Raw genomic sequence first — 13,638 nt, forward strand, 5'->3', positions numbered from 1 at the left:
TAAATTCAACAAAAAAAATGCTAAATAAATTTATAGATAATTAATATTAATATTCAATTTAATTTACATTAATAAAGTAGGCAATAATAATGTATAATAAAAAAATCAAATTATATATATATATATATATATATATATATATATATACATTCATAAACATTCATAATTAACAATTAAATGTAAAAAAATGATGTATGATAATTAACATTATCATGAGCATGAATAAATTAAATCTTTAAAAATAAAATTTAAATTAATGTAAATCATATAGGCCTACAAACATTAAAATAATAATAAAAAATGAAAAAGTCATGTTTTTTAAAAATATATATATTTTTTGTCTCCGAATAAGATGGAAAATAGCAGAAAGTAGTGTCTAAAAAACGTAAATATTAACAATAAAAATGTATGATAATGTTTAATAATATGAACATGAATACATTATAATTGGTATAATTAATATTTAAGCCTAGAAACATTACAATAACAACAAACAAACAATATTAAAAGTCATGTGTTAAGAAAAGATCAATATAAATATAAATACTGTTCATTTTCTCACACAAACCGCTCGTTTCGTGTCTTAGGCCATCAATGTTTACTTACATTTACGAGTCATTAAATCATGTTTAATTTGGACTTCTCTGTGCATGCTCTTTGAGGTGGTGACAATAGACCTCCATTACATGACTGACAGACAGATATCAAAATTGAAAATACTGTGGAAACAAAGACACCTACATCTTGGATACCCTTGAGGTAAGCTAAAACATACCAAAAATGTATATCAAATTGAACTATCCCTGTAATGTTTCATGTCATGGTAATGACCATGTCATATCAGTCTTAAATGTTATCTGATAAGTGTGTTTCCCTCCCTGTTTTCAGAGCCTTTTGCAGCATCCCCAGATGGGCAGGCAGAGAAAAAAACGTCCAAAATGTGCATTGTGGACTCGTTTTCTCATTAGTTTTAAGAGAAAATAAAAATATATATTTAAAAAAAAAAGTGTTTTGTTTTTCTTTGCAGAAGTCTGAAAGAGGACATTTATCCAAGTTACAATATTTAATTGTAATATTTACAATATGCTGTCCTATGAAATTACAGAAAATACCTAAAATTACAGGAAATTCCTGGCTACTGAGTTGCCGTAAATATAAAATTTTGCTGTAAAATTTACAGTATTCTATCCTGTAAAATTACAGTATCTTGTTGTAGTTATTTTACAATAGCAGTCCTGTATACTGTTTACAGTAAATTTACGGCAACTATTAGCCAGGAATTTCCTGTAAAATTACAAGAAATTTCTAACAGTGTGTGTGAAATGAGGTTTGTGAATGATTCAGAACCAGGTGATAAATACCCCAGTTATGCTCTCACTGGCGTTTTAGTTCTGCTTTCTCACGCCATGTCCTAAACAGACACGACGGGATGCGTTTACAGCGACTTCAACAGTCATAGAGTCAGTCATAGTCTAATATGGAAGCGAAAATGCTACACTTTTCATTGTAGTGTTATTATGTTGCATCTGGTAAGGACCTGATGAAATCTGGATATAATAAAGTATTTGATTATGTTGCGGTCCCAAAAGCATTATGGACGACAATAAAAAAAGATTCTAAACCATAAAGGCCCGGTTTCACAGACATGGCTTAGATTAAGTAAGGATTAGGCCTTAGTTCAAATAGAACATTTGAATTGCTTTTATAAAAAAAAAAAAAAAAAACTACTGGTGTGCATCATGAGGCAAAAACAATGGCACTGACATTATTTTAAGACATGACAGTGCAAGTTGCTTTCAGTTAAAACAGTAATTAATTTTAGTCTGTGACTAGACTTAAGTTTTGTCTGTCAAACCGAGGGAGTTTCTCATTCAAACCCGTTTTAATATTTTATAACATGGCAATATTGTGAAAGATTATTACAATTTTAAAAATCAATTTGTAATTTATTAATTTATTCCTGTGATGCAAAGCTGATTTTCAGCATCATTATTCCAGTCTTTAGTTTCACACTATCCTTCAGGAATCATTCTATTGCTCAAGAAACAAATAGTACATTTATGGAAGTGTTTCCGCCATAGAATGAAAAATATAAAAGGTAATTGCGACTTTTTATCTCACAATTCTGTGCGTGATATTAAGTTGCAATTGCGAGATATAAAGTCGAGATATAATGTCAGAATTGCGTGATATAAAGTCAGAATTGTGAGATATAAAGTAAGAATTGCTAGATATAAAGTCGCAATTGATATAAAGTCAGAATTGTGATATCTAAACTATTCTGACTTTATAACTTGCAAATCCGACTTTATATCTCGCAATTCTGACTTTATATCACGCAATTCTGACTTCTTCTCCTCACAATTGCAAGTTTATATCTCACAATTCAGAGAAATAGTCAGAATTGCGAGATATAAACTCGCAATTGTGAGAAAAAGTCAGAATTGTGAGATAAAAAGTCGCACTTCGTAATTCTGACTTTATATCTCGCAATTCTGACTTTTTCTCACAATTGCGAGTTTATATCTCTTGCAATTAAACTTGCAATAGTGAGGAGAAAAATTCAGAATTGCGTGATATAAAGTCAGAATTGCGAGATATAAAGTAAGAATTGCTAGATACAGTCACAATTGATATAAAGTCAGAATTGTGACATTTAAACTATTCTGAGGGGGAAGAAGTTAGTCTTTTTTCCCCTTAGAATTGGCCTGATAACTTGTAATTGCGAGTTTACATCTCACAATTCTGAGAAAAGGTGTCAGAATTTCGACTTATAAACTCGCAATTGTGAGGAAAAAAAGTCAGAATTGTGAGATAAAAAGTCGCACTTCGCAATTCTAATTTTATATCTCGCAATTTTGATCATGCAATTCTGACTTTCTCACAATTGCTAGTTTATATTTCGCAATTCTGACTGCGAGATATAAACTTGCAATTGTGAGAAAAAAAGTCAGAATTGTGAGATAAAAAGTCACTATTTAATTTATTTTTTGGTGGCGGAAACAAGCTTCCATAAAATTACTAGTATTATTGCTGAAAACTCTATCGCGCCGCTCAATATTTTTGTTGTGATGTTTAGTGTTTTTCAGGATTCTTTGAGTAGAAAGTTCAAAATAAAAAATTGTAAATTTATTTGCAATATAAACCACGTGTATTTATATATGTCGTTACTATCACTTTTATTAAATGAATGCATCCCTGATGAGTAAAAGTATTTATTTCAAAAATAAATAGTGACCCTAAACTTCGGAACGGTAGTGTATCTTTCAGAAAAGCAGATTCTGTTTTTCTTTTTCAATCTGTGTGACTGACAAACACATCTAGAGGGAATGTGGCCATAGAAAGCTCCCATGTGCGGATTGCCAGAAATTGCATCTCGGTGAAAGGCCACGTGGCCACTGGCCAAGAGAAAATTGCCCATGTTCACAGTAAAAAAAAAAAAAAAAATCCACTGCATTGTTCAATCAGAGCTCAATCTGAGATGAAGTTGAGATTGAGATTTACTGAGATTTACACACTCTGTTTCTACTGGGTCAAAACATTGAAGGGATTCTTCATGTAAGTCCAAAATAGTGCATTTGATGAGGACTTTCAGTCCGTTGGGTCCCCGAAGCAACGGAGTATCACATTTGTGATTCAAGGTCTAATGATGTATCCTTTTGTGTTACTTTCCATGCGTTTCAGTGAGTAAGCAGTGCGATGATCTCATCGATCGGAGCCGTCTCTGAGGGCTCCAGCAGTCTGAACGTGTGGCTGAAGGTGATGAAGTGTGTGAAGAGCGTGTTGAGCTGCGGGTGTAACTCAACAGCGATTACGTCCTGGTAATGAGTGCTGAACAGGTGAGCCAGCATACGGAAGAGCATCACAAAGATCTTCTGAATCAAGAAGATGAACCCAGGAGGGAATGATGAACCTAAACACACACATACCGATCACAGGCACACAGATCATTTTCAACTCATTGGTGCAAAGGCTTTGTAAAGTTTTTAAACTTCTACATACCAGCCTTGGTGGGAAACACGCGTTCATCAGCGATTATCTCCTGGATGTAGGACATGGCGTAATCGATGTAGACCGGAGCTGAACACTTCAGTTTCTTCCCCTGTTCATCTGTCCATTCATATAGACTGAGAACACACAACTCATTATAAAGGATTCCTAACAAAAATTGCAATGGTAACCATGCACATACAGTTTATAATGAAGTTACTATGTTTACTGTAATTCACTAAAGAATCACTGTAATTATGTTATCACAATAATCTCTTTAATATTTAAATATTAACTGTATAGTGTGATGTCAACAGACACATGCATATTGTCACATGCTTTTTTTGCTGTCATTGTTTTGTGATAACAAAGCTACAGTACTTGTTTATCCAATATTTTTATACCATTTTAAATGAATCATGTTTGTTGATTGTCATCATTGGGTGTTTGATATGATCTGTGCATGCAGGCATGACGACTCATATTGACGTTTTTCAGTGATAATAACCACAACACTGTTGCACATTTGTTCCTTATTTGTTTAGAAAAATAAAGAATAATCACATTATGTAATTATTACAGAAAAATGTATTAAAAAGTAAATAAAGTTGACAAGGCACAAGAGCTGAAAACAAAACAAATTACACTATATATATATATATATATATATACTGTGTATGTATAGAATTTTTGTGACATTTTTGTGTCCTGTCACAAAATGACTTTGCCTGCTTTGTTTTCAGTATTTTATAACTTTTTTTGTAAATAACAAATTCCATTACAAATTTTATAAAATACTGATTTTAATGTGAAATATTTTTAAACAACTGCCTTTGTTTTACAGTATATATTCCACCAAAATAGCAAAGTGACTTCAGAGCTACTATTGTAAAGTGTTGTACTGTTCACCTTTATTAAACTATGGTTATCATGGCAAAATTATTTTGTAAGGGTGTATGTATGTTTCACTTAATCCTTTATTCAAGACGTGACTTATGTTTTTCTCTTTCAACTAGCTGAAATGAAGTGTGTGTTCTGCTCACATGTTTCTTTGGCTGTTGGCTGCTGGACACTTTATCGTTGTGCAATAATCAGACAGAGCGCTGAAGAACAGTGTGGTGTGCTGGAAAAACGACACAGCTGAAAGAGATAAGAGGTAAGATTGAGTTTACACACATTTAAAGAGAAAAAATAAGTTTTTTTGCCCACAGACCACTGTTGAACTATCTGATGTATGTTGTTTGGTCACATAAAGAAGCAAACGGTGGTTTGTCATTTTATATGTTAAAGGTGTAGCTCACTTTTAAATAAACTTTTGCTGATAATTTCCTCACCCCCATGTCATCCAAGATGTCCACGTCTTTCTTTCTTCAGTCGAAAAGAAATTAAGGTTTTTGATGAAAGCATTCCAGGATTTTCTCCATATAATGGACTTCATTGGGAACCAAACGGTTCAAGGTCCAAATGAGAGTTTCAGTGCAGCTTCAAAGGGCTTTAAACGACACCAGACGATGAATAAGGGTCTTATCTACGACCCTTCGGGTCATGACTCGAAAAAAGATTCGTTCATTTTGATGAACGAATTTGAACAGGAGAGTCACGAACGCGCATCACAGAACAGAGCAAGGCAAGCATTTGTGCTTATAAAACTTAAACTTTGTTATTTATTTTTTAAATTAGTGATCATTTCGCTAGATAAGACCCTTATTCATCGTCTGGTGTCGTTTAAAGCCCTTTGAAGCTGCACTGAAACTCTTATTTGGACCTTGAACAGTTTGGTTCCCAATGAAGTCCATTATATGAAGAAAATCCTGGAATGTTTTCATCAAAAACTTTAATTTCTTTTAGACTGAAGAAAGAAAGTCATGGACATCTTGGATGACATGGGGGTGAGTAAATTATCAGCAAAAGTTTTTTTTAAAAAAGTGAACTACTCCTTTAATGGTGCTTTTTAAGTGGGTAATTCCAGGTCACAATAAGTTAAACTATAGACCAGCCATTGCAGTTATGCGAGCCTTACCCAATACATTCCCTGCATTCCTCATGCATTACTGAACATTATACTGTACATATGTTTTGAAATATTTGAAATGTTTCCCTCTCAAGTGTATTGTTTCAGCCCTGATTTGCTCACACAGATTTTGAGTGTCATCATTTTTTAGATGTTTGTGATCACCGTTTAACTGTAAATGGGATTCACCTCTCTGAGTCTTAATTATGTATATCTCATATATATATATATATATATATATATATATATATATGAAGAGTTCAGATGCAAAAGCCTCTAAATGCCATTTGAAATTTTCTTCTTTAATGATGATTTTTATCAAACTTGTATATGTAAGTTCAGTAAATTCACTTAAATAACAATTAATAGGTAATTATCATTGCAATTTAAGTGAAATCACTGAACTTAAATATACAAGCTTGATAAAAATGACCATTCTAGAAGGAAATTTCAAATGGCACTTAGAGGCTTTTGCATCTGAACTCTTCATATATATATATATATATATATATATATATATATATACAGTATATATATATATATATATATATATATATATATATATATACAGTATATATATATATATATATATATATATATATATATATATATATATATAAGGGATAAAAAAAATATAAACGCTTCCTTTTACAGTAAAGTACTTACGTGTACTTACAGTTTACTTGCCTAGAAAGTACTGGCTAATATAAGTTAAGTACATTAGGTTCAGGGTTAGTACCTAGTTATTACCCAGTAATTATAATTACTATAATAAGTACATAGTAAGTACATGGGTAACAGGACTGTAAAAAGGAAGCATTACCATTATTTCTTCATTATTTCATATTTTTTTGAATACTCACTGTTTGTTGCTATCCACTCCTGCTGGTCTAGGCCGTGCGGCAGAGCAGAGAGGGTTAAAAGGTCGATGTCAGTGATGCGTCTGGACAGGAAGTGATCCTTTAGGTAAGGTTTGACCTCAGCAGACGGTACTATATGCAGACTGTTATTCTTTCTGTACACACACAGTCAAACAGAAAATTCAATGAGAATTTATTACATTTTTATCAAGTTCACTTCTGACTTGCGCACAGTATAACTAGGAATGGAGGGTCAAATAAGGTCACTTTTCGTTTCATGTTAAATTTGCATGTTCATGTTTTTATTTAATTTGATCCATTACTCATTTGAAATGTGTTGATTTATAAATGGGTATGTGCCCGGCTGACTTGGCAATGAGATTTATTTTACAGCAAGTTGTCTGTTAATTTGTGTTTAAATAAATATTCTGCTGAGCAAATAGGGAAATATTTGTGAAAACACTTGTGTGACGTTACACAAGGACACGCAGGGATTTAGTTTGCCGTGTGTGCACATGGGGCTAGTCCATTACTGTATGTACTGAAGGGGTTTGTGTTCGCTTGTTCCTGTTTTCCGACAGCATTAGTGAGCAATCAGCATATTAACACTGGAAAGAGTGCTCTTTCTGTAGACAGCCCTAATTTTCCTTCATGCAAATGAGATAAACCACACACACACACACACACGTTGGAGTGAGGGAGCAAGTTGACTAATTAGAATGTGTGTACATAGAGAGAACACAGACCTCCCAGTCCCAGTTCAGCCTTGAAATAACTGATAGTGTGTGTTTGGCCTTGTCCCTGACTGATTAAAACGCACACACTGTGGGGTGGAATATCTTCCATATGGTGGCCCCAAAAAGTATCTGGATACTTATGCCACTCTTTGGTTACATTTACGCGACAACGCTGTACTAAAATCTGTTTCAGAACATGCACTTTTTAATCTTTTTTTTTGAGATTCTCATTACACCCAGTTGAGTTATCTAAATCAACCACTCGGCTTATAGTTTTTGTTTTTGCAAACCTCAGCAAGATTCCCCAGGCATCACCTCCATCACATCTCATCATCGGTTTCCAGCGTTATTTTGTTTACTAGTTTTTCTAATCAATTAAACATGAAAAACATGCACAGATAAAGAATACAGGTCTTATAACCTCTTGTACTGTAAAGTAAAATGATTCAAATACCCATAATTCCTTAATATTGGCTTTCATATTTTATCAGTTTAGTATTTTTGACATTTTAAATGATTTAGTAGAATTGACATTGTTTTGTTGAAAGTTGGTTGTTGTGTTCATGTTGTCTGTTTTTTATAAATATTACAGAAGTTTTCTGTTATTTTGAGTTTAGGTGCGCATAAGTGAAAACTCACAAACAACAACAAAAACAAATTGTTAGTTATTTTTAGCATTTCCTCGTCCCACATATTCAAAATATTAACAAATATAAGAGTCACATATTTCTAATTTTGCAGTTATTGATACTAATAATAGTATCAACAAGTACAAGGTAATGTATCTACCATGGTTTTTGGGCATGTACTGTGGTAGTCCTTATCTTAAACGAGTAGTTCACTTTTAAAAAAAACTTTTGCTGATAATTTACTCACCCCCATGTCATCCAAGATGTCCATGTCTTTCTTTCTTCAGTCGAAAAGAAATTAAGGTTTTTGATGAAAACATTCCAGGATTTTTCTCCATATAATGGACTTCAATGGGAACCAAAAGGTTCAAGGTCCAAAAGAGAGTTTCAAACTGCAAACTGTTGAAAGGGCTTTAAACGATTTCAGACGACGAATAAGGGTCTTATCAAGTGATCGCTCATTTAATAAATAAATAAAAAAAGTTTGTTTAATAAGCTTAAATGGTCGCCTTGCTCTGTTCTGTGATGCACGTTCGTGACTCTCCTGTTCGAACTCGTTCATCAAAATGAACAAATCTTTTCCAGAGTCAACTCGTTCATTTCGTTCGTTGATTGAACCAAATGACACGAAAAAAAGGTTCTTTCATTTTGATGAACAAGTTCTAACAGGAGTCATAAACGCGCATCACAGAACAGAGCAAGGCGAGCATTTGAGCTTATAAAACTTAAACTTTGTTATTTATTTATTTATTTTTAAATGAGCGATCGTTTCAATTGATAAGACCCTTATTCATCGTCTGGAATCGTTTAAAGCCCTTTGAACAGTTTGCAGTTTGCACTGAAACTCTCATTTGGACCTTGAACTGTTTGGTTCCCATTGAAGTCCATTATATGGAGAAAATCCTGGAATGTTTTCATCAAAAACCTTAATTTCTTTTCGACTGAAGAAAGAAAGACGTGGACATCTTGGATGACATGGGGGTGAGGAAATTATCAGCAAAAGTTTTTTTTTTTTAAAGTGAACTACTCCTTTAAGAAAGTTTGTAACTGTACTATTTTATACGAAAATAGCATACGACTATATAAATATACCACAGTATTACCCCTACAGCACAATGGTACATGCCTATTTGATTTATTTAATGCTTAAAGAAGGATAAAGTGTTAGCAATGCATTTTTTCCCAAAACGCCCAGTTGCACTCATGCGCAGGTACGCAATATGTAAATACACGGGCTGCAGCAGGTGTGTTTACCCATAAACCCTTCTGCATGGGGTCCATGTTTTAACACACAAACACATGGGCTTGTGGAAGTTTCCTTTGACTTTGAGATCCTCTCCGACCCGCTGCACAGCTGAAACTACTGAGCAAACACACTTACACGCTCACAAACATTCTTTTTCTGAAGGAATGCTAGTGCTTATCTCGTCTGATGTGTACATTCCTTACTTAACCTAAACACACACTAGACAGGGAGTAAAGTATATACTCACACTTTGAACAGGCTGATGCTGGTGTGGTTTGCCTTCAGAGCGCTGACATCCTCTTCATCAGAGCTACTGTAACTCTGACATCCCCCCATATCCAGGATGCTTCTACCCATTAAATGTCCTCAGAAACACACACACTGTCACATAATCTAACACAGCAGTTCCCGATGCGCATGTTGTCTGTCCAATCTTGAGGTCTACGCACAGACCGTCTCTCAGTCCAGCTTTCTCTTGCTGGCGAATGTGTTTGTGTTCTCTCTGCTGTTCTTTGTGTGTCCTACACTTCAGGCTGAGTCTCTCTATGTCTCCGGTGAAGCAGACGGACAGGTTCCACCAGTCCTGAAAAAAATATTTACTCTCTTTACGCACACTCACTCAAAGCCACGCCCCCATCTCTAGGCTTCCCCGCCCCCTCCTGCCTCCAGGGGAACTTTCACTTTCTGTGCACTTCACACAGGAGTCGTTGCGTTTTTGATTGTTTGGTTTCATACTTTAGGTTGATGATGACAGAAGGCGGAACAACATCATCCTAAATGTATGAACGTCATTACGTTAAATATACAGGTGACACTTTTCTAACTTCTCAATTAAAATTAGTTTACATTTAACAATACATAATACTTGGTGAATGTGTCAACTTAAATCAACTGATATATTTTTTAAACCTTATATTAAAAACATATTAGTCAATGTTAATCCACTGGGAACCAACATTAAGAATTGACTAACTATAACAAAGATAAAAAATGCTGTAGAAATGCATTGCTTATTGACAGTTCATGTTAGTTACGCATTAACTAATGTTGACAAATGCATTTGTACGACGTTACCAATGTGTAACCAAATGGTATTTGCAAAAACAAAAAATTAAAAATCTATACAAGTAATTTTGTATTACATTAATCTTTTTACTGGATTTTAACTTTGTTATATGCATGTCATTGTGAACATTATACTGCTTCCAACATTATATTAATTTTGTTCAATATTGAATCTTATTGTAAAGTGTTACGCAAGTTTTATTCTTGGCATGGTTTTATTTGTTTCCACGCCCAATTTATACACAGGATGTATTCCTTTTCACACAATTACTATAATCTACAGTAATTGTGTTATATTGACACACACAAAAAAAGTTTAATTTCCATTGCTTTCACAATTTTAATGTTGACTGCATTAATCAAACTCAACTCAAACTTGCTACTACATGATTTAACCAGTTTCAGTGTTAACTAACACTTTGTTTATGCAAAGTGCCTACTAGCTAGATTAAATATATCCATTTACTCCTGTCCATTTACAGTGTAATAATACTAACTTTCATAATTGTTCAAAATCAATACTATGTACAATAATACGTTTAAGAAAAAAAAAAGTCAATCTGTCATAATCATTTGTTACCAGTCAAGTATTCATTACTTCAATGAGCTCATTGTTTCTGCCTTAAATTATTACATTTTTAGCTAACTGTGATTTTATATGTACATTTCTGAAATACATAACTTAGTTACCTCTGATAACAGATTACTCTAAATTGAAATGGAAAAGGGCTATACAAATAATTAAATGTGAATTGAACAACGCACATTTGACACACAAACTCATTTGGAATATTTATTTGTTTGATATCGGATTTTAAAGCCTAACTCTGACAACAGATAACAGGTACAGTATTGCATTATACCAAAAAAAAAAAAAAGAAGAAAAAAAAAAAAGAAACCACCAGCATCAGTTTACAATAAAAAGGCATTTGACTAAATGACAACAGTGTTCCAGTTTCATACTATGGACATACGCTCAAGGCAGAAAATACATACCACAAAATATTGTACCAGTTCATAACATACAATATGATTTTGTGTTTTTGGGTACATGAATACACATAAGAGCTGAAGAGAAAAGAACCCAACAACATAAATTTCACATTGCAGGTTCTGATACATCTATTTTTCAGCTATAAAATCTTCATTGCTGTGTGGAGGAAGAAGGGGATATGAAACAATTGGGAAAAAGTGTAAATTAGAATCACAAATTGTGTGTTCCACATGTGGCATCACATTGGCATAATTTTTACGTCACAGTTTTGATTAAAAAAAAATAAAAATAAAAAAAAATTTCTTTCTTGTTCTCGTGCCCTGCATTGTAAAAAGTAATCGGTTGACTTAACTTATAAAAAAAACTTCAATTGCCTCAAAATTAAGTTATGTGGAATTGTCAAGTTCACAACTTATTTTTTTCAATTATGGATGGTTTATTACTTATTAAATTTTAGTTATATGAGCTGCCTTGACAATTCCACATCCTCCAGTAACTTAAGTTTATTTACTTAATTTTAAAGGCAACAGGTTTCAAATCACTTTTTACTGCATTGACAAACTATAAAATCAAAAACTGTAGCAGTGTCTGACAGGTCAACTAAAGATGTTAGCCCAATTACAGACAGAAAGAAATGCTTGGACTAGAGTACACTTAGAAAAAGTGGTTAATATGTACGTGGAAGACGATAAAAGGGGATTAGTGTCTTGTCTTAATTTCTTTAGTCCTTTAAGCCCTTCCACAACTAAAAGTGGCAGTATTTAAAGCTACACTGTGTAACTCTTTTAGTTTATTCTTAGCTAAAAACACTTAGTTCTTTTAAAAATATATGTGCTCATTAATGTATATTTTCTTTGTTCAAGTAATAAAGTATTCTCGTGAGTGTATAATATGCCATTGAAAATACATACGAGTAAGAGGTTCTAATGATCGCCATGTTGCCCCTCCATCTTGAAAGTACATTAGCCAAAGAGGGACATACCCGTTAATTCAAGCTTCGCCTTTCGCGTTTACGTTTGAGTTAACACTCATGGACGAGGCCGAACTGGAAGCCAAGTTAATCTTGGACTACATTGGCCAACAAAATCGGAATTGAGAGGAACAGAAAGTAATATTCAATGGATGGTCATATACCTTTTCACCGCTAGATGGGGGTAAAAATCACACAGTGTAGCTTTAAGTGCTGAATTAAAGTTAAACACAAAAACAAACAAAAGAATGATCAAATGTCAGTCTCCGGAAGGAGAGAATGAAACCCTGTCATCCAGAACGGCAGAAAGATGGAATATTAATGAGATATTTTGGCCAAAAATAATAATGATTTAAAATAAACATTAAAAACTATGAATTACATTCAAGCACAGAGCCTGGTACGGATCAGTCACCATTTCTCTCGAGTCTTGCTCAAAGTCTCCTAAACACAACAAACACACTCGTATCGGCAATAACACAACGGCTTGTAAATTCAAAATTGCACATAGACCGAACAATGACCGAGGGCTCTCATTATCATTATCGTCATCGTACCGCCACTGACATCCCAATGTATTTGGTATCAAAATCAAGTTTTTAAAAGTGCAAAAATCAAACTGAAAACACACCGAGCCTCTTACATTCACACACACACACACACACTCTCACAAACAGTTTGTGTGCCTGCGTGCACATTTCGTCAAAGCTACATTACTAAAAAAAAAGAAAAAAATTCCTAGAAATTATCCATACTATTATTGCTATCTCTCTAGACTGAAATGGACACTGCAGCGTTCTAGTGTTGCGCTAGTAATTAGTCATAAAAATATAATATTAAGAGTACATAGCGTAAAGAATACACATTATTACTAAGACCTGACAGTGATCTAGGAAGATTGATTAAGGATATGTGCGCGCAAACATTAAACATACTGATGTGTCATTCTCGGATATTTCAAGGCACACGCGCCCTCGGTTCTTCATTTGCACAGACTCGCTCTGAAACACGACGTTCACCTGAGAGTTCGTTCAAATGCCAACCACAAACACAGAGTCAAAGAGTCTTACATAAACATGTTTAAAGGAATAGTTCGCTCAAAAAATTCAAGCCATTATTTACTCACCCTCATAATG

The 13,638-nt window shown here is 33.7% G+C and overlaps 1 protein-coding gene and 1 long non-coding RNA gene across 2 annotated transcripts; one reads left to right on the top strand and one right to left on the bottom strand.

Annotated features, from left to right (window-relative positions):
* Nucleotides 1-219: 219 nt before the first annotated feature.
* LOC148977405 (uncharacterized) lies at nt 220-1,735 on the top strand. Its single transcript, XR_016169916.1, has 2 exons — nt 220-759; nt 889-1,735. It is a non-coding gene; the product is annotated as an uncharacterized LOC148977405 (long non-coding RNA).
* A 1,945-nt stretch (nt 1,736-3,680) lies between these two features.
* LOC120464795 (MOB kinase activator 2) lies at nt 3,681-10,105 on the bottom strand. The gene is made up of 5 exons (XM_039654321.2): nt 9,721-10,105; nt 6,865-7,016; nt 5,034-5,130; nt 4,003-4,127; nt 3,681-3,913 (listed from the first exon to the last, which is right to left on the bottom strand). The coding sequence occupies exons 1-5, from the start codon at nt 9,828-9,830 to the stop codon at nt 3,681-3,683; spliced, it is 717 nt and encodes a 238-aa protein (XP_039510255.2). The 5' UTR covers nt 9,831-10,105.
* Nucleotides 10,106-13,638: the final 3,533 nt, after the last annotated feature.

This window comes from Pimephales promelas, chromosome 10 (genome assembly GCF_988280905.1).
Source record: "Pimephales promelas chromosome 10, fPimPro1.hap1.1, whole genome shotgun sequence".
Lineage (NCBI taxonomy): Eukaryota > Metazoa > Chordata > Actinopteri > Cypriniformes > Leuciscidae > Pimephales > Pimephales promelas.

What these genes read in the sequence shown, in the direction of transcription:
- LOC120464795 (XM_039654321.2), bottom strand. Translation starts at nt 9,830, where the DNA reads ATGGGTAGAAGCATCCTGGATATGGGGGGATGTCAGAGTTACAGTAGC. An exon ending in AGCATCAGCCTGTTCAAAGT is followed by an intron (nt 7,017 to 9,720) that starts GTGAGTATATAC and finishes GTGTGTGTACAG; the next exon opens with AAAGAATAACAGTCTGCATA. An exon ending in CGTGTTTCCCACCAAGGCTG is followed by an intron (nt 3,914 to 4,002) that starts GTATGTAGAAGT and finishes GTGTGTGTTTAG; the next exon opens with GTTCATCATTCCCTCCTGGG.